At 43.7% G+C, this 20,705-nt stretch overlaps 1 protein-coding gene across 1 annotated transcript; it reads left to right on the forward strand.

Moving 5' to 3' along the window:
- Window positions 1-284: 284 nt before the first annotated feature.
- On the forward strand, window positions 285-20,444 carry HSF4 (heat shock transcription factor 4). The gene is made up of 13 exons (XM_081016959.1): window positions 285-466; window positions 7,566-7,674; window positions 8,470-8,597; window positions 9,368-9,492; window positions 10,487-10,562; window positions 11,568-11,632; window positions 12,560-12,659; window positions 14,637-14,761; window positions 15,582-15,809; window positions 16,378-16,483; window positions 17,692-17,757; window positions 18,572-18,678; window positions 19,904-20,444. Exons 1-12 carry the CDS (start codon window positions 344-346, stop codon window positions 18,629-18,631), a joined length of 1,311 nt encoding a protein of 436 aa, XP_080873085.1. The 5' UTR covers window positions 285-343; the 3' UTR covers window positions 18,632-18,678; window positions 19,904-20,444.
- The last annotated feature ends 261 nt before the right edge of the window (window positions 20,445-20,705 follow it).

The following is a 20,705-nucleotide window of genomic DNA, read 5'->3' on the forward strand; positions in this document are numbered from 1 at the left end:
GCTGACCTCCTGGCCTACTGTGTTTGTGCAAGCAAGTGTATTCTCTTTCCATGATGCTGCATCTTTATTCACGGCATTGTGCAATGCAAATAGCGGTGCGTTTTCATTCTGTGCATTGTTCAACCCGAGGGTTGGCCATGCCTGCCCATTGTGCTGGGCTTGGGAGAGAGCCAGCAGCATTGCTGATGTGATTTTTGTGGGAGGAGGATGTTTTCTCGGCTCTGCCTGGATCGCTAAATGGTTTTGTTTCTCCCTCTGACACACGCACAGAAAGGAAAGGGAGCTTTGCTGTGGGGCAAGAGATCATGGCACTAGTGTAGTCAGAGCACCACAAAAAAAAACTATGCAGGACTCATCCACCTCCTTGGCTATGGATGGCTACCCCAGCAACGTACCAGCATTCCTCACCAAGCTGTGGACATTGGTCGAAGATCCTGAGACCAACCATCTCATCTGTTGGAGTATTGTGAGTACAACTAATGTTGGGAGCTGCTAGTTTGGTGTTTGACAAGCCCTTGTAGGGCACTGTGTGTCATGCGCAACTTACAGGGGCTTTGTTAGCCAGAAACCACACAGTGGTCTCCGAGGGTGATGTGTACAACTGGTATTTTTCAGGTACCTAACCTAACCAGTCTTATGCATGTTTACTTCTATGCTTTGTTGAGTTCAGTGGGGGTTACTCAAATGTAAGGTCTAGTTTGTGCATCAGACAGACTTGAGATGATGGAATTCTGAGCTACAGTGCTTCAGACTGTAGGTGGGCTGGAGTGTCAAGCTGGTTTGTTCTATGTTCCCAGCATAAGTTTCCTTAATGTAATAAGCTTCGTATATTGGGGAGAAAACTCTACCTCTGAGGGAGAAGGCTGTGTGCTAAGCTTGATGTGCTCGTTTGTTGTCTGTGAAGAGCTTTCCCCACTGGGGAGCACTTGGAAATGCAACTCCCCACCTACAATCTGTGGGCCAGAACCCCAGCACTTCATTCTGCATGAAGTTGCATCAGGTGGTTCTCTACTGGTGAGGGGGGAGAAATTCAAGTTGGTTCACATTTAAAGGTGAGCTTAAACTAATTCGCAATTTCCTAAACAATATGTGAACCAAGACATGAAGACATGGCCATCCTTCAAATTCATAATTCTCCAAATTTTGCAATGAAATTCTCCAGCTAAGCAATGTTTGCAAAAAATGGGTAAAGTGCACATAAGAATGTATATATTAGTTAAAATAATTACACAAATAATAATTAATATACAAATAGTAACGAACCTTGTTTTGCAAAAATGTGCATACTGGGAGAAACTTTCACTGAAATGCCAATGAATTGCAAACTGATGCGAAAAACTAAATGAGAAATTGAAATTTGTCAGATTTCCCCATCCCTACTGTTTGCATGAAATTGTAGCTGCCTTCCCCTATCGAGTTGTTCCTGCAGCTGTTTTGATCACCTGTTTGTTTATTTCACAACTGTCTGTCCATAGCTGTCATCTTGCATGGGAAGGCAATGGGCCTTCCCACCTTTCTCAACCTGGTGCCTTCCAGATACCTTATTTGGCTGCCTGATAAGCTGTGACAATTGGTCATACTGCCAAGGAGCTCAGTGTGACATACACTGTTCTCTCTCTCCTCATCTAACCCCACAACAACTGTGTGAGGTAGGCTAGACTGAGTGGCAGTGACTGGCCCAAAGTCACCCAGTGAGCTTTGTGGGAGATTTAAACCTTGGTCTCCCAGGTCCTAGTCTGAGACTTTAACTTAACCACTAAACCACCCTGGCCCACTGGAAGCTGGGGCCCAGCAATATCAGAAGGACACCATGTTGGGAAAGGGGAAGCTGTGAGGATCAGTGCAGCACACAGACAGACCCCTAAAGTGTCCCTATTTTCCAGGGACGTCCCAGATTTCGAGAAGCTGCCCTTGTTTCTGATTTGATCCTTGAATGTCCCACTTTTCCTTAGGATGTCCCTATTTTCACTGGAGAAATGTTGGAGGGTATGCACAAAGGTTATTTTTCTATGGTGATTTTAATTCCCAATCAGTTATACTTTCAGTTGCTACATTTTAGTAGCTTGTGAAGCGTTTCTTGATGGCTCTAAAAATTAGTTTTTGCACATTACTGGCTGCTGTTTCATTTATCTTATAACATAAAAGCACTGCTACTTCATTCTGATTACAGATAACGAAGTGTGTCAATGGTCATTGGCTGATACGGAGAAAACATAATGTTTGCTGGGGGGTTGGGGGGGTTGTTTTTGTTTTTGCTGTAAGCAGAAATTAGTAGGATTTAACTAGTTTCATCTGACCTCTGAACATGGGATATATGTCTCGAATGCCTCTAAGTGTGGTGGTGCTCAAGTCTGCAGGACTTTTCTATAAAATTACCCACTAAATGTCTCAAACCAGACTTTAGAATCAGTAGTTAAATTTGTGGGTGAGAATTTTAAAATCATATTTTCATGGTGGATGTTTTAACTCTGTGTTGGGAGTAATGATGGAAAGAAAGTGAGCCGGGGTACTTTCCTTGGTTCATTCTCTTCCCTCCTTTCAGAACACTCTTGTTTGTGAATTTAAAAGAGAAAAAATCCTGCCTGCATCTTGAGCAAATTCTAACTGAGAACTGGTTCATGGTCTGGTTTTATCATTCTCAATATGGATAACTGTATTCCATAAAAGCAAAAAATACATTAAATGTAAATTCTGAAACATTGGGTGGTGCTCAGCTAAGTCATACTTAGAGCCATTGAAACCAATGGACTTTACTTATGTAAGCCCAATTATTTATGTCGGTCTGCTCCATGACTAACATAGAATGCTTCCTTTTGCAAAACTGTTTTAACTGTACTTTTTTTTAAAAAAAGTTTAAAATGCACTGTTTTGCTCTAGATACATATATGTGCACAAGCACACAAATATGAGTTGACAAATGTTTAATCCTACTTGGGACTGAGTTGATCTCCCTCATACTGCACTTGGACATCACAGTAAACTGTGGGTGTTTAAGAGGATCCGGTCAGCAGACTGGATGTTGTGCTCTTGCACTCACCAGTAACCTGATGCCACCACAACACTAGGTGACTTGACTTTAAAGGAAAGAATTAGGAGTACACTTGATGTTCATTCCCAGTTCTTCTTTTTGGCCATGGCTTGAACTTTTCCATACTTGATGTCATACATGATGAAAGGCCTGGAAAAGTTGGGTGGGATTTGCCCAGTGCATCCTGATGATGTGGGTCTAATTAGGCCCAACATGCTGGAGGTTTCCCACTGCCTCACTAAACTATGGATTGGTAAGATGTAAATGAACCTATCATCCTCTCCAGCCTCTTCCCTGATCGCAGAAGGACTTAGAATCATTTGCTTCTAGTCAACTGCAGTGTGTTTTGTCTGAACCAATAAACTGTGGTTAACATTAGGTAAAGGGACCCCTGACCATTAGGTCCAGTAGTGACTGATTCTGCGGTTGCGGCGCTCATCTCACTTTATTGGCCGAGGGAGCCGGCGTACAGCTTCTGGGTCATGTGGCCAGCATGACTAAGCCACTTCTGGAGAACCAGAGCAGCGCACGGAAACGCCGTTTACCTTCCCACTGGAGCGGTACCTATTTATCTACTTGCACTTTGAGGTGCTTTCAAACTGCTAGGTTGGCAGGAGCAGGGACCGACCAACGGGAGCTCACCCCGTCGCGGGGATTCGAACCGCCAACCTTCTGATCGGCAAGTCCTAGGCTCTGTGGTTTAACCCACAGTGCCACCCACGTCCTACGTGGTTAACATTAAGTAGTCCTAATTTCAAACAAGCCACCTTTGAAACTGGTTTCTGAAACTTGCTTATTAGCCCCAGTTTTGAATCTGTACAGCATGGCAAGCCACGGTCGAAAGTTTCCCAAGTTCTCTACCTGCTTGAGGAGGGAGAGCAGGGAAGCATGTTATTCTAGGACAGTGACATGGGGTGGAAAGTTTCCATTGCAAATGTCTAAATTTTTACTGTACTTATGATAAAAAATTACTGGTGGTAATTGACAAATGCCAATGTAATATTAATCAAGGTTGACAGTTTCAGTAAGTAATATTTTCAGGTCATTATCCATAAGAAGTGTGTAAAGTATGTTTTTTGTAAAAATGAGGGGTTGTGGAACTAAAACACAAAATATCCTTGAGTCTACAAGCATCCTGGGGCTTTTGGAGATGGTGTTGAGAGGGCTCCGCCCCACTGCAAGGCAGAGAGTTTAAAAGCTCTTTCTGTGCCTAGAAGACCCTTTATAGCCTTCACCTCAAACTTCTCCATTTTGGAGAAGCCATGCCACCTGGCCCCCGGTACACACATCTGTTGTCTTACATAACACGAGATGTTAGGCAGGTATGAATTGGGAGTTAAATCACACACACAACCATATATGCTATGTAAGTTGCACATTATGGAGTAATGTTGATCACAAGAAATTTGCATGTAAAACACATTTCAGGGAGCATCACATCTTGATGCTAATGAAATCAAAGAAGAGAATAAAGTTAAGCCAGAACATCATTTTTATTTTCATTTGGGGGGGGGGGAGAGCATGTGTTTTTGTGACCAACAAAAGGCACTCAACCAACTAGGTTTTATTGTCCTAAACTCATCTGATTGTGTTCCTAACACAAATTTTCTTCTCTATTTACCAAATGGGAAAGCAAAACTATCAATACAATAAAGGATTATGAGCCTATTGTCTATTTACTTGGAGAGGTCTTTAACTGAAGATTAGATGGGGAAATAGAGACATTCTGGGTCACCTTGTGTCCCATGCTGCTGGATGCCACTTGGAAAAACTCTCTTCAGATAATGAAACTGGGAAATTATTTATACAGTGATACAGAACACCATAACTATATATGGAAATGAAAAATGGTTCTGTAAGTTGACGTTTTCATGGAATTGCCAAGTTCCACCCTTACCTGATGAGTCCCTCTGGGGTCAGTTCAGTCTCTTGCCATTCACTACAATACAGTAGACCTCATTTTATTAAAGTTTGTTTAATGGGCCATTTGATAAAATAGTGGAGGTGCATATTTCACAGAAGCTTGTGGGCTACTTGCTTTCCTTTAGCACTATAGAACTACACTCGACTGCAGCAGCCAGTAAAACCAGTTCTTTTTTCCGGGGGGGGGGGTACGCAGGGGTATGCATACCCCTAACATTTTGTGAATCTTAAGTTTGGTCTCATTGAGGGGCAGTGTTTCAATATGAGTAGGAATATGAGAGTACCCCTAAGCGTTTTTTTAAAGAAAAAAAGCACTGAGTAAAACTATGTTATTTTGTCAATACTGGGGTCTGAACAGCAGCAGTTCACTGGAGGACTGCTAACTTCCACTGCTGACTAAGGAGGGCAGGAACATTAGGAAGACCTTTATTTAACAAAGTAATAATAGTAAATAAAAATGTGCACCTCACCCCCAAGACCATTCCACTGTTAAATATCTACCCTCCCAAAAATTCAACACCTCTTGCGGTGGTTTGACCCATTTCCGTTTTAACAGTACAAATTCTACAAATACCTTCCATATCTCCTCAGAATAATTTCTCCTGCATATTTCCTGTTTTACCTTAATAGCACATGTTAATTTATCATTAATAGCTATATCCCACACCTCTTTATACCATTCTTCCATTTTATATTCACTTTGCTACTTCCACTTCCTAGCTATAACAACTCTTGCAGCCATCAGTAAAGGAAGAGCTTTTTGATGGTAAGAGCTGCTCAACAGTGGAGCGGACTCCCTCAGATTGTGGTGGACACAATTACTGCTGAATGGGTATTTGGGGGGGGGGGGCTTGTTCTACCACCACCTTCTAGCAAGGAAGCTTGATCCCTATTTAGAATTGGAAACTAGTAGTGTGTAATGTGCCGAGATCTATAATTGGGAAGAGGAGCCATATAGTTTTCTTGATATCCACACACAAGGCTTGTTCATGCTTCCATTTGCCCAGGCACATTCCCCAGAGAAAACCCGCAGTTTAGTGCTGAGTCGGCCCAAATGGCAATCGGGTTTTCTGCGGATTGCTGTTTGTTCTGATTTAGCAGTAAAGAGCGTGTTTTCCCAGGGAAACCTGTGAGGCAAACAAAAACCACTCAGATCTGTGCCTAGGAAGCACAGCACAAGTGGAAAACCTCTTGGACTCATGCTTTTAGGTGCAGGATGAGCAAAGTGTGAACGAGCCCACAGTTAAGAGTATGTGTTATATCTACATATATATGCACAGCAGCTGTGTGTACACATTTTGAGATTTTAAATAAATAACACACTTCACTAAGAAACAGACATAAAGGTAAAGGGACCCCTGACCGTTAGGTCCAGTCGCGGACGACTCTGGGGTTGCGGTGCTCATCTCGGTTTACTGGCCGAGGGAGTCCGCGTTCAGCTTCCGGGTCGTGGCCAGCATGACTAATCCGCTTCTGGTGAACTAGAGCAGCGCACGGAAACACTGTTTACCTTCCTGCCAGAGCAGTACCTATTTATCTACTTGCACTTTGACATGCTTTCGAACTGCTAGGTTGGCAGGAGCAGGGACTGAGCAACGGGAGCTCATCCCGCCATGGGGATTCGAACCGCCGACACTGAACCACAGTTAATTACACACTACAGTGTTTGTATTGTTGGCAGATCATAATAAAAAAAAAACAAGGGAAGCCTTGTGGTCCCTAAGAAAAAAGTTCCAAAGATAAAGTATACTGTAATTTTATTAGGACAAACCAAGAAGTCACAAAAATGTGGTGACCTTTCCTGTTCTTCAAAACTTCCATCAGGCAAAATTATACACAAAGTGGGAAGGAGGGGGGTTGGATGGGGATTTTATTATTATTTTGGTAGAAAAATCAGGTTGGATGTTGCAACAATGAGGTCTGTTTATGGGTTTGGTGTTTCACGATGAAGATAGCAGACCTAAGTGCCTGTCTCATGCTGAGGTACCAAATTACACACCTGAGAAAATAAAACGTTGCTTACAAGAAGGTTTGTTCAGTGTGCCCAGCTGTGCTGGGCGCAGTGGGTTTCCGGGGGGGGGGCACTGGGCACGCTGACATCAGGTGCACTTGCACCCATGACGTGCATGGTCCTGCACAAAAATTTGTGGGTGCCCTGCCCCTTCATGGGGAAAGTTGTGGGGGCTGGAGCACCCACAGCCCCACACACTTGGCGCCTGTGGTTCTCTGCCAAGAGGCATATTGACTGTGATTTTTGCATTGCATTGTCATTCAACATACAGTTTTCTCCTTTCTATACTTGCCCACTAAGCTATTGCTTAATGCATTTGACAAAGTGAGCTTGACTCCCTGAAATGTCATGATAAAATATTGTTAAGTCTCTAAGGCGCCACAAGCCTCACTCTTAGATTTTCAAGTATCTAAATGTGAAGTAAAGCGCCAAAAAACACAGCTCAGAAATGGCAGCCAGGATGCAAATTTCAGCCCGTCCTTTGTTTGAAAATGCTGGTTTGTTATTAATCCAGTTTCACATATTTGTAGAATCTCAGTTTAGCATTAGAGCTTTATAGTAATGAGCAAGTAGCTAACATTAACTCTTTTTTCCCCTTTAAAGAATGGTTCCAGCTTCCATGTTTTTGATCAAAGTCGGTTTGCCAAGGAGGTGCTGCCTAAGTATTTCAAACACAACAATATGGCCAGCTTTGTGCGACAACTGAACATGTGTAAGTAACATTCCCAAGATTTAGAAAGTACAGTCTTGCTTGTATGATGGAGGAAAGGTCATGATTAAAATGAATTTAGTACTTTTAAAATGTGGTTTTAGTACATTGCCAGACCTAAAAAGCAGAAGCACTAGAACTGACTTATGTATTTGGCAACCTAGCAAGTTAATGTTTGTTAGAGACATTTAAGTTCATGATATATTCACATATAATGGCTGCCATGAGCAGCAAAAGAAGAAGAAAAAGGTGCCAGGTACTCTGAACTGCTGAGTAGCATCACAAAAAGGCACTGTTAAAAGGTGAAATCAACAGGATATCAGTTTTTAAATCTCACTATTCTTCAAAGAATTGAGATAAAAACAATAGTGACATAAATAAAAAGTTATGTATCAGCAGCTAGCAAGAGTTCAAGGAAGGAAGCAAGAGACGGGGAGGGGGGGAGAGAGGGGGGAGAGACCACTGGGCTCTCGCTTTTCTGGGTCCATAGCCAGGGACTCCTTTAATCTGGAAGAGGCAGGGTAGGCACACTGAGAATTCTCCACTTCCTCTCACCTTCTTGGGGGCTCCACACAAAGTGGGAATAGTGGAAATATTGAAGATGTAGACTTATTGCTGACCTGGGATTTTGACAGATGCTTTGTCTCTCTGTCCTCTAGAACTAGCACACTGGTTCGCAAGCATGTGTTTGCCATATCCACACTTTTGTGCAGTCATAGATGTATACCTAATGTGTAAATCAGCACCCCGCCCCACCCATCCTTCTGCTTCTCACCAGGCTTCTGTTTGTCCATTTAGATGGCTTTAGGAAAGTGGTGAACATTGAACAAGGCGGGCTTGTCAAGCCTGAACGCGATGACACTGAGTTCCAGCACCTTTATTTCCTACAAGGCCATGAACACCTCCTTGAGCACATCAAAAGGAAGGTAGGAAATGCAAGTAACTATTAGGCTGTTGTGATCATGTGCTACATACAGCCTGCTTGGGAGAGGATAGGAATTACCTCTTACCATGCAGGTGGTATATTCATAACATAAGAGTAGCCCAATACAAAAAAACAACAACAAAAAACATTCATCCCTATCAAGTCCTAGTGAAAGCAGCATTGAGTCCAATGGGACTTAGGGCAGCTGCCTACACTACACAGTATTATCATTATTATATTTAATTTAGATACCAGTTACTTGCTAAACCGGCTTCTAAGTGATTTACAAGTATAAAACCAATTACCAAAATATAGTCATACATCATTAAAATATGCAATAAATAATTGCATCAAAACATAAAATCAACATCCACAATTAAAATATTCAATGAACAAACCCATTAAAACAGCAAGCATTATGATGTTGTTTGTTGTTGTTGTTGTTTTATTTTCCACCCTCTTTCCCAGCTTGAGCTCTGTAGGATTATCTAAACCTGGGAGAGATCGTGTGACATCAGGGATCGCCCTTCCCATAGTCCAGGATCCAGACAAGGGAAGGTGTCCTCACCAGATAAAAATAATACTTGCCAGCAAATGTCCTTATGTTTCCCTGACATTTGCCCACTGCATTTTTAGGAGTACGCTTGCAAAAGCTCAGGAATGCACTGGATGAAGAGGGCCTTAGTTGCATTTAGCGTTCCCTGGATTGTGTTTCCTACCTCACACAATTTATCCTTCTATTTCTGCTTCTTTCTTTGGTTGTTTCTTCAGGTATCCATTGTGAAAAGTGAAGAAACCAAGATGCGCCAAGAAGACCTTAGCAGGTTACTGTATGAGATCCAGATCCTCCGGGGTCAGCAAGAGACAATGGAGTGTCAGGTGCAGGACATGAAGCAGTAAGTGGATGCTACCAGAAGCATCCTGGCATTGCGGGGGGGGGGGGGTAGGACTAGATGACCCTCGGGGGGTCCCTTCTAACTCCACAGTGCTATGATTCTATAGCATATTACCTGTACCCAGTCTGACTACTGGGAGAATTCCGTGTACATGCAGCTGGAGTGTTACTTTTGGCCTCTTTGGATGAGACTTGCCTCCACAGAAGGTAAAGATACTGCAGTTACCTGAATATGGGCCCATCTTTACTCCAGATGTCACACCTACGATTTCTATGTCAAAGGTTAAGGGAGGCCTGACGTTCAAATAACTGTAGACTGACTCCACTTTGGGTGAGTGTAAGTGTTAAGTTGTGGGCGAACATGTCAGACGACACAGCGATTCTTTAAACAGCTCTTCTTTATTCAGATGCCAGAACAGAACTAGCCTGAGGAGCTCAGTCAGCCTGCTTATATAGAGCTCCAGAACAATGCAACTGTTGCCATTTTCTAAAACTATCCAATCACTGAACGTCACTTTTTGATCCTTTATTTGCATACAAAACTATCCAATCACTGAACATCACTTTTCGATCCTTCATTTGCATAACTATCTACAGTATCCCCCTGCTGGCCCAGGGTGAGAACTTCAGTACATAACAGCAAGAGCCCAAGGCCTGGCAGTGGGTCCGAATGGACCCATAGAGAGAAGACAACAAAAATTGATGCAGCCTCATAGTTAGACTTCTATATATAAAACTCTAAAGGTGCTCTAAGGGCAACCTTCCCCTCCGTTTAGTAAGGGAAACAAAAGTTACTGGCACTTACGATTTCCAGATTGTCAGTGCAATCCTATAAATGTTAACTTAGAAATAAGTCCCACTGAGGTCAGTGGTGCTTATTCCATCGTAGGTTTGTTTAAGATTGCTGCCAGAATCACGAAGGCCTACAAGTGCGCATTCACTGTTGATTCATTTAGAGACTGTGCCCTCAGCCTGTGGTTCTCTATTCCTTTCAGGCAGAATGAAGTTTTGTGGAGGGAGGTTGTGTGTCTCAGGCAGAATCATTCACAGCATGAGAAAGTGATCAACAAGGTAACGTTTCTGTTGATGCCAATAATGTGGTGGGGAGTATTTGCTACTTGCAGATTGGGTGGGGGGGTTGGCTCCACTGAAATTGGCACATGGTCAACAGTCAGGACTTTCTCAAGGAACTCGGGGGAATGTGGTTCTGTGCGGCAGATCTCATACAGGAGTGGGAAACGTTTTCAACCCAAAGGGCATATTTCCTCATGAGCGACATTCCCACATGGGCAACCTCTTAGGTGCCACATTCCAATGCTGGGCAGGGTTAGAGGCAAAAGTGGGTGGAGCAATAGAATGGACTCTTGCCTTTGCACAATAGGCTACATTCCAGCCATGCAAAGCCTCATGTTTACACACACACACACACACACACACACACACACACATTTCCATCTGTCCTTGCCCTCACAGCCTGAAGAAGACAAGCTTTCCGAATTTGTGCAGATGCTTCAGGACCACGGTAGCTACATTTCATCTCAGGAATCACCCAGATTTCTGATCCAATGTGGCACAAAGTTGGGGTGCCTTCTGTTGCCTCTGGGCAGGGTAGTATCTATCAATATGACCATCCTCCCCAAAGGTCCCTTCCTATTCCAAGTGTTGCATGTTCACTGCAATCTTATAAGAGTGCACACTTTTGATGTATGCTTACATTCATGTCGAGGAAGATGGCCATGTCTGTCTCATCTTGCCTGCCCCTGTCCTTCATTTTTGGAAACTTGAAAGTTGCCTTATACAAGAAGTTGCCTTACATCAAGTCAGATCATTGCTCAATCTAGCTCTGTGTTGTCTACACAGACTGGATGTGACTCTCCAGGATTGCAGGTTAGGGAGCTGCTCAAAGCACTACCTATAGACATTGGGGGTTGAACCTAGATCTCCATGCAAAGCAGATGCTTGCAGCCCTCCTTCCCCTGGAAGGGAGCTCCTCCTTGTGTGAGCAGAGAGGTGGACGGTGGAGTGCTGAATCACTGTGCTGACTGACAAACACCTGACCTTGATTTCCCCTGACAGCTGATTCAATTTCTCTTCGGCCAGCTCCAATCCAGCCCCAGCAATGCTGGAATAAAGAGAAAGCTGTAAGTACCCTCATGTGACTGCATGGACATGCACGGGCAAGAAATTAGTTGGGGGCTCACCCTTGATTTTAACCCCCCCCCCCCAGCTCAGCTCCAAGTGGCGTGGTAGGTCACCAGACCTGGGCACCATGGTGACAGAAAAATGAATGGGGCTGGGAACTGATGAGTCAGAGCTGCTGACAGGTCTCATTCAGTGCCCTTGGAGAACCACCCTGTCAGCTTGCTGTGACCTTTGTTTTAGTGGTATACAGGGGATTGAAAGAAGAAAATTTGAAGAGAAAGGGGAGTGGAGGCAAGGTCCCCTGTGGAAACCACAGAGAGGTTTTCCAGTAATATCATTACAGGGGGTGGGGGAGGGAGGTGTACCTATGGGACTGCCATGCCTATTAGGTGAGCTTATTAGGTGGCTGTAAACAGATGCAAAGTCTAGGGAAGGCCTGTGATGGTTTGCCATATGGACAGCCTAGGAACATTAGAGCTGCCTTGCTGGAGTAGACCAAGGGGAGGTCTAATTTAGGACTCTAGTTACAGGAGTAGCAACCCCACAGCTCTTGGCTCAGAGGACAAGCTGCTGTATTTGTGAGTGAGGGGTGGTGTGACTAGTGTTGGCAGGGGCTGATGGAAGTTGTAGTCCAAAACATCTGGAGGGCACCAGGTTGAAGAAGGCTGGTGTTGTGGAAATTGCTTTGAATGAGTGGGGAGCCTAGACCTCATGGAGCAGTTTCCGTTTGTTTGTGTTTCCAAGTGCCACCTGATCAGCTGAGAAGCCTCCTAAAGCCCCAAAGAAGCGCCAGCTGTTCTTTCCTCTAGCTGCCCCCGGAAAGATTCAACACTCACCCCCAGAACCAATGAGCTTTTGATAGTGTTCTTACAAGTCACACATCAGAGTGACTGAGATGAAGGATTTGGGCTTCCTTCTCTCAACAGACCTCTTATGCTGGATGATGGCAACTCTGCTCCACAAATGACAAAGTTCAGGAAGCATTTGTCTTTGGATCCCATTCATGACTCCTATTTCATCCAGTCGGTGAGTTTGGGATGACGTCCATCTAATTTAGTCTTCTTGGCTGCTCTTATTTATTTGCAAGGTGCTAGCGATTAATCAAACATTTTTAAAAAGTTTTAATTATTTTTAAACATACATCTGAAGCTGTCTTTTCTCTGAGTCAGATCGCTGATCTATCTTGCTCAGTATTTGTTGTGTACAGCACTGAGTGGTGGCAGCTCTCTGGGATTTCAGATGGTAGACTTCTCCAGTCCTTACTAGAGATGCCAGGGAGTGAACCTGGGACTTGCTGCACACAAAACACATGCTTTGTCGCACTAGGTTACCCTTTCAGTACAGATACTTGCAAACACTGTGAGTGACAGCAGGTGCCATCTATGAAGAAGCAGACATTCTTTCACATACAGGAAACATTTCTTCTTTTTAAATGGTCCCTGCTGAAACAAGAGTCTGTGTGCTTCATCTGAAAGCAAAGGAGTCATGCTTCCGCCCCCCCACCCCCTGCTTCAAAATACAGTTGTTGCTTTATTCATGTTCGCATCTATGCAAATGTAATCAATTATTCAGTTAAATTTAAATTCTAATTCATTTAAATCAGATTGTTCCACTCAAGAATGCCTCCATGTTTTGCAAAGGCAACTTGTAGGCAGCACATTTCTGTTTCACCAGGCCCTTTGGCTTTTAATCATCTGTGGCCTCAGAGGGGGCGTGTTTTTATCCAGTTTCTAAAAAATAGAATTGCCTTTTAGATTTTTCTTTGTTTTCTATTATCCCAGTTTCAATGTATCTATCTGCTTGGTTCTTTTGTATTGTAAGTCACTTGGAGTTACTTTGTTTAAAAAAGTGAGCAATAAAGTTAACAAAATAAACTTGACTGGAAAAAAACACTTCCCTTCAGGAAACATGTGTCCCCAAACCTTTCTTTATGGAAGTAATTTGTGGGTTGAGGGTGGAGAGTTTAAAATGGTTTCAGGGGAGATTTGGGCTGCAAGGGTAGTGTTAAGCACCCCTTTTTCGTATACATGGATTTCCTCCTGCATATAGGTCCCTTAAAAAAATAAATGTCCTGACATTAGCATCACAAGGCAAAAAGGGGGGTTGGGAATTTGCTATGTAATGTGTGCCTGTTCCACACTAAGTGGGACCTTCCTCCCAAGCCAATCTGTATAGTTTCAATTGGCAAGAGAAAAAGCACAATTACCAGTGGCTCCATCAGGGCAGGATTTGAGGGCAGCCTCCTTCCCCGCTGCCCTGCTGCCTCAGCAGAATGAGCAGGAACTCCCCCCCCCCCCTCCAGCAGCTGGTTACATTCTGAAGCAGAACCTTAGAAGACTGTGTCCTGTTCTGGGCACCACAGTTTAAGAAGGATATTGACAAGCTTGAACGTGTGTGGAGGTGTGAGACCCAGATGATAAAGGGTCTGGAAACCAAGCCTTATGAGGAACAGGAGTTAGCTGTGTTTAACATGGAGAAATGTAGACCAAGAGGGTGATATGATCACCATCTTCAGTTATCTAAAGGACTGGCCAATGGAGCAAGTTTGTTTTCTGCTGCTCCAGAGGGTAGGACCCAAACCAAAGGATTCAAATTACAAGAAAGGAGATTCTGACTCAACATTAGGAATAACTTTCTGGTGGTGATGTTACGAGCTGTTCAGTACCTTCTAAGGTAGTGAATGGACTCTCCTCCATTGGAGATATTTAAACAGAGGTTGGTTGGCCACTTCTCAGGGATTAGTTAGCTATGATGTCTGCATCGCAAGGCTAGCTGACCCTTGGCTTCCCTTCCAACTTTACAGTTCTGTGATTCTATGACTTGAAGTGGTCTCAAATTTAATATAGTCCAATTGGTGCAGGTACTACCGGTATATAGAGCGGGGCCCCCCACATGATTTAATTCTACAGTCTAACATTACCCAACTGCACCGCTGACCGTTACAGTGACGCTTTACTGTTGCATTGTTTAAAAATATGTCTTTCCCTCCATCCTTGCCTGCAGCCATCTGCAGAACCTGCTTCGTGCTTAAACAGCCCTGCTGTCCCCGGAGGGCCAATAATATCAGATGTTACTGAAGTGTCGCCATCTAATGCTGTGGTCATGCAGCCTACTTCCAACAGGGAGAGGTAAGGAAAATCAAGTGTTTTAGTGAGCAACATGGATGGATGTAGGAGACAGAAATAAATAAATGCCACAGGAGACTGAATAGGCCAGGGCCAGCTTTGCCATTAGGGCTCCTCCAGATGGGTGGTTTTTGCCCCCCCCCCCGTGTGTGTTCTGCAACATGCGGGATTCTTTAGTTGAGATTGCTCCATAGCAGGGGGTTGGACTAGATGACCCTCGGGATCCCTTCCAACTCTGCAATTCAATGATTCTATAATTCTACGTCACTAGTGCAATAATAATGCATTAGTGGTGGATTTATACTCAGTCGTCTGCTTATAATGCTGCTTTTGCAGGATGGACTTTGCCTATAGTGAGAATATCGAAAAAGGTTCCCCCTGCCACTTCTGCCTTTCAGTCCCCCCCTCCCCCATTGTCTCAATTAGCATTTCCAATATTTATTTATTTTATTGCATTTATATCCCACCTTTTTTTCCAACAAGCTCAGGGCAGTGTACATGGTTCTCGTCTTCTCCATGTTATCCTCACAACAGCCCTGTGAGGTAGGCTAGTTGAGAAACAGTGATTGGTCACCCAGTGAGTTTCCTGGCTGCTTGGAGATTTGAACCCTGGCCTCTCAGGCTTAGTCCAACACTCTAACCACCATACCACACTGTATTCATGCCCACTGCTTCTCCTCTCCATTTTGCACCCTCCCCTTGATATGGGGGAAGGAACTGACTTTCATGCACGTTGGTTTCTGCTGTGTGCCTAGTTTTGGCCCTGGAGTGAGTTGAAAGGAAAAAAGCATCAGGGTGGCGCTGAAACTTGTCTTTGGTTCAGGGAAACCTGCCTCCTGCTGGTCAAGGAAGAACCCATTAGCCCTGAGCAGAAAGCCGCATCCACAGATCCTGCTGTCCCCTTGATTGGCTGTAATGTCTGCTCAGACCCTCCTGTGTTGCCTGTTGCCATGGTTCAGTCTGTGTTAGACGGCAGAGGGAGCTGCGATGTGCCACAGCCAGCAAGTTTGCAGACACTTGACAGAAGAGGCAGAAGGGCACCTCTAGACAGGTGAGGGGAGGAGCGCCACTATGTGCTCTGGCACCACACTGTTTCATTGCTTGTGGATGGGAGAGTATTGCATGAAGGCTTTAGTCATTGCAGCTATGCAAATATTTGCTTGTGCTTTAGGGGATCCTGAGGATGCAACTAGCAAAACACTGATTCTTTAGGCGCTCATCACACCAAAAAGAACTATTGCAGAGGTGGGGAGTGTGTGGCCCTCTGTATGATCTGGACTACAATTCCTATCATCCTTGAGCATTGGCTATTCCAGCTGGGGCTGATGGGAGCTTGAGTCCAACAACATCTGGAGGGCCACAGGCTCCCCATTCTTGGTCTATAGCTTAACCTAATTCCAGGTTAAGCTATGAAGTGGATCCTGGCATGAGACTCATAGGGGAATCCTATAACTTTCTTCAGAAACTTGTTATGAAGATAAAATTGGGGAAGACAAAACACCATGCCCTTGCCTTTTGTTGCTTGGACAACAGATGGGGGGAAAGAGTGTTGATCCACCTGTTATACAAATGCTTAACCTGAATCCCAGTGGGCAACTCTTCCTCTTGTGTTTTCACAGAGCAGAAATCTCTGATCCTTTAGATGGTGCTGATTTGAATCTGGAAGGCCTTCAGATCCTACTGAGAAACCAGCAGTATAATCTCGAAGCTGCCAGTCCTTTGGATGTAAGTTTTTGTCTAACCATGATAAGAGTTTTATAGTTCCATCATTCTTGTTTTTCAAAGTTGTAGAAGCCACCCTTAGAGCAGATACAAGTCTTCAAATCCATAAACTCCTCACACACATTGAACTAACTGGTTTCTGAATGGTAAATGGTAAAATACACACTTTGAGATTATCGGGTTTTGCTGGAAAATGTTGAGACTTGGCTGACTCAATTAAGCTCACTAGCTGGCAGAGATTTGTGGAATTAAAACGAATGCAAAATGCACCCTCCAGCAGCAACATCTTATTATGTTTAACCTAGAAATTTGGCTAATGAAATCTGAGGAAGCAAAATTTGGGCATTTCCTTTTCTTTTACAAAATTTCAGGCAAAAGAAAGACATGTACACAATACATGATTATTAACTTATGGAACTCCCTGCCACAAGATGTTCCCATCACAATCACACTCTTCCCAGCCTGCCCTCCTCCGGTGCACAGAGTTTGGGTGAGTCAACAAAATTCAGCCACTGGTGGAATTTGGTTGCTCAGTCACCCACACAGGCTGCTCTGAATACCCACATCTACTTTATTTTATATCTTTCTTTGCCCTTTTCTTCTTCTTGTTGTTGTTAACTAGAGATTTTTTAAAGAATTGGCAAAACCTGTTTCCTACAATCTGAATAACAGAAATCACCGTGACTGAGATCCTACCTGTGGAATTAATTATACAGTTTGACGCCACCCTGATATCTGAGTGAGATTCCAGGCGGTCCAGGCCCTTACCCAGGGTTCATGGTTCCTTGGGAATGAGGCACAGTGGAGACTGTGGTGTATTTAGGATATATGGTTTATTTATACATATATACAACCTGAGCCTACAATGGGGGGTGGGGTGCTCACAGCTTTAACACCCCAGTAGTGCCTTGCTTCCCCCATAGCCACAGCCTTGGATTTGAGCAGAAATCAAACATGGTTCTCTCTATCTCTGACTTACAAGCCGCCTGCTTTTCCAGCTTCCAGCTCCTAGCTTAAATCACTGCACTCTCTATCACCTTACCAGGAATTTGAATCCTTACTTGCTGGATCTAGGGGTAAGAAGGGTCTTGACATACAGCCTACTTCCCCCCACCCCAATGTGGGCAGAGCAGGAATCAAATGAAGCAAAAACCTTATATCCTCCTGATGTTTTTTTAGCTGTGGTTCATCTTACACCTTGTTTGTTTTAGGTTTTCAACCCCACTATATCTGCAAGTGAATGGAATTTGAATGATGTGGAGGCCAATTTGTCCTCGGTAAGACATGCATGCACAGGATGGGAGGGGGGGTGGGAGTGGCATCTGGACACCACCAAAACACCTGTGGCATTGAACTGGGAGGAACTTGCAGGAGACTCTGAGATAGGGCTGGACAAAGTCCTTTAACACAATACAAACAGAACCACACAGACGTTCGCCTGACCTTCATTCCCATGAAAAGTGGGGAGGGGGAAATTTCTAGGGCCTGGGCATAGCCAAGGGAGGGTGTGGGGAAGGTCAGTCACCCCCCCCATCAAGTTAATCAGTACAAAATACTTAGCTGAGGTTCTGCCCCCTCTAACATAAAGCCTGCCCCCAATATAAATCCTGGCTATGCCCATGTTCTAAGGTGAGTAGTGTGAATCTCTAAATACTTTCGGGTGTGGGATATGTTTACTAGAAGGCTGGGTTGGCTTTTGCCTAGGAGCCCAAAATTTGCCTAAGGATGAGAGAGAAATTTGATTTAGTTTGCATTTAAAGTTGAATCCACTAAACTTGCACGAGATTGAACAATATGCAAACCAAAACACAGTCATCCTTCCATAAATGCACTTCTCTGAATTTTGCAGTACTGTTCATCAGCCAAGTAATACGTACAAAAGATATTAGTGAAAATAGCATGAACAGAGTAGCCACGTGCCCAGACACAGCTGCTTTGGGCCTTAGACAGCCTCTCTCTGCATTTAGTGATGATAGTTGCCTACCTAGCACAGCTATTTCCAGGACAGCAGATGTAATGTTACTGCTTGATTGGTTTCTCTGTCACAGCACCCCTCTCTTCCTGCCTTTGTATAATTGTGCATTGTTGTAGTTTGTGTTTTTGCATCAGGACACAGATGCCAACTGTGGATCTGGAGAAGAATGCAAATAAGAGGTCCTCCCGAGTGTTAAATCCCCAAATTAATGCCTCTTGCTCAGGTACTGCTCATAGCTAACCTTCCACACAGAGAAGTGACAGTCTACCATGCAGAGGCTGATTTTGCTGGCAGAAGCATCCCTAATTAGGAGCTCTTTGCAAGCAATTCAGCAAGTTGTGACATTTCAGAGAGAATGAACTTTTTGCTTTTTCATTTGGCCTCCTGTGCTACCTTCTACCTCCTGTGCAATTTTCAGCAATGCAAGCCCCATCTCAGTAACTCTGTTTGCACATAACACTTGCATAGCCAGGACTCCAGAAGCATTTAATCTTAGGGTGTGTTCACATTGCTGCCTTAGAACTCAGTGTTGTTTCTGGGTGCATTTCACAGCATTTTGATCTCAGCAGTTCACATCAACCTGCCATAGTGTCAGATTCGTTTCTGCTTGTGTGCGCACCGGGGACACTTGCTAGGTCAGGGTTGTCTTCACCCCTGCAAAGGTGTCCACCCCTTGACTGGAGTTGCATTAGAAATGGTTTGCAGAACAATACATCCAACAGTAGTCTTTTATAACAAAGTACAGGATAAATGTGCATTTTGGATAATGTTTTGTAAACATGGATTAAAAGCTCAGCACTGGGAATGCTGTGAATGCATGGTAACTGGGAATGTGAAACCAGCCCTTAATTTCCACTAATCTTGGCTTGATGTCGTATGGGAAGCAAAGATGCTGTTATAAATTCTAGTCAGTTGCAAACAAGTATTCAAGGTCACTGGGGAGTTAAGAAATCAAGAATATTCATAAATGTATATTGTTCATTTAAAAAGATAAGAATGAACCTTTCCATATGAGACTTGGTGAGTTAGGTGTCTTTCCATGATTCATGGTCATGGGCGGTGTGTGTTTGTGACTGGCACAAGAGGGGAACGTATAGTGCCTAAGGTAGGACATTGTAAAATTTTGCAGAGCTTCTAGAGGATTGTGAAACCCAGAGGTTCCACAGAAACAGGGTTGAAAAACACTATGTTAGAGTGAGTTGCTGTATGTTGTTACAGTCTAACCTGCCTTCTAAAATTCGAAGATTTAGCAATCCAATAACCTAAACAAAAACATTGGCTAGGTTGCTTGATATCAGACACCTATCACATGGACCGCTGTCTTATTCATTGTTCATCCTCTCCTCTGAGAGAGTAGATGTTATGTCACATTTTGTTTAGATCTCTGCCAATTCATGTTAACTAATACACAGGTAGAAATATTCTTTATTTTCTATTTGTGTTCTTAGGGAGAGACGTCATTCTGGAAAGCATCTGTCTGCACTTTTGGAGGAGCAACACTATGAATGTACCAAACAGTTCATCTTTTTACACTGGGTCTAGAACGGCACCTTCCTTCTTTCCTGCTGTGGACTTTAAAATCCCCATCTCAGTTACATCCCATCGAACCTGATTTCCCCGAATGAGAATGATGAGTGATCTTTTGCTTAGCTTAAACTATTTATGCCTCCCCCCCCGGGGGGGGGGGACATCTAGCAGCCTGAATGTAAAGAAGTGGAAGTCACTCACTCATAACAGATACACAAATGTGATGCAGTCATTTTTGTTTCTCTGTCAAAGGTTGTGAGTGACAGTTAGCTGTCAAAGGGATTATCTGTCTGTTTTTGAAGCTCCCATCATGCTAAAAATGAAGCTTTTATTTCTGAACTGCTACTGACAATCAGTGAGGAGGTGATCCCTACACACCGCTTTAGTCCTGTCCAATGCTCTGTGTCCAATTTTTTCTCATGAGAAATCTTAGACCTCAATAAAAAGGTACGTATCTTCCCATGTTCAGTCTGGGTCCCATGATCTCACAGGGACCATCCTGGTCATTGTCTCATCTCTCCTGTTTTACTATTGGAGCCTGAAAGGTCGTCTCTAATTTGTGCCTAATTCCCCATTCTGGTTACATCAGCATATAGTGCTATATTGACTGTTGTGCCAAACCTTGACATTATCAGGACTAGCTTGACAAATGCCAAATCTAGCTTAGAGCCAGCTGCATGTCTTACTCGTTCACACAAAAGAACTGTGCTAAAATTAAAATTA

The sequence above is a fragment of the Podarcis pityusensis genome (assembly GCF_964106645.2).
Source record: "Podarcis pityusensis genome assembly, chromosome: 8".
In the NCBI taxonomy this organism is placed as follows: Eukaryota; Metazoa; Chordata; class Lepidosauria; order Squamata; family Lacertidae; genus Podarcis; species Podarcis pityusensis.

Coding starts and splice junctions, on each gene's coding strand:
- HSF4 (XM_081016959.1), top strand. CDS start 344: ATGCAGGACTCATCCACCTCCTTGGCTATGGATGGCTACCCCAGCAAC. Junction 467..7,565: donor ATCTCATCTGTTGGAGTATT/GTGAGTACAACT, acceptor TCCCCTTTAAAG/AATGGTTCCAGCTTCCATGT. Junction 7,675..8,469: donor TGTGCGACAACTGAACATGT/GTAAGTAACATT, acceptor TTGTCCATTTAG/ATGGCTTTAGGAAAGTGGTG.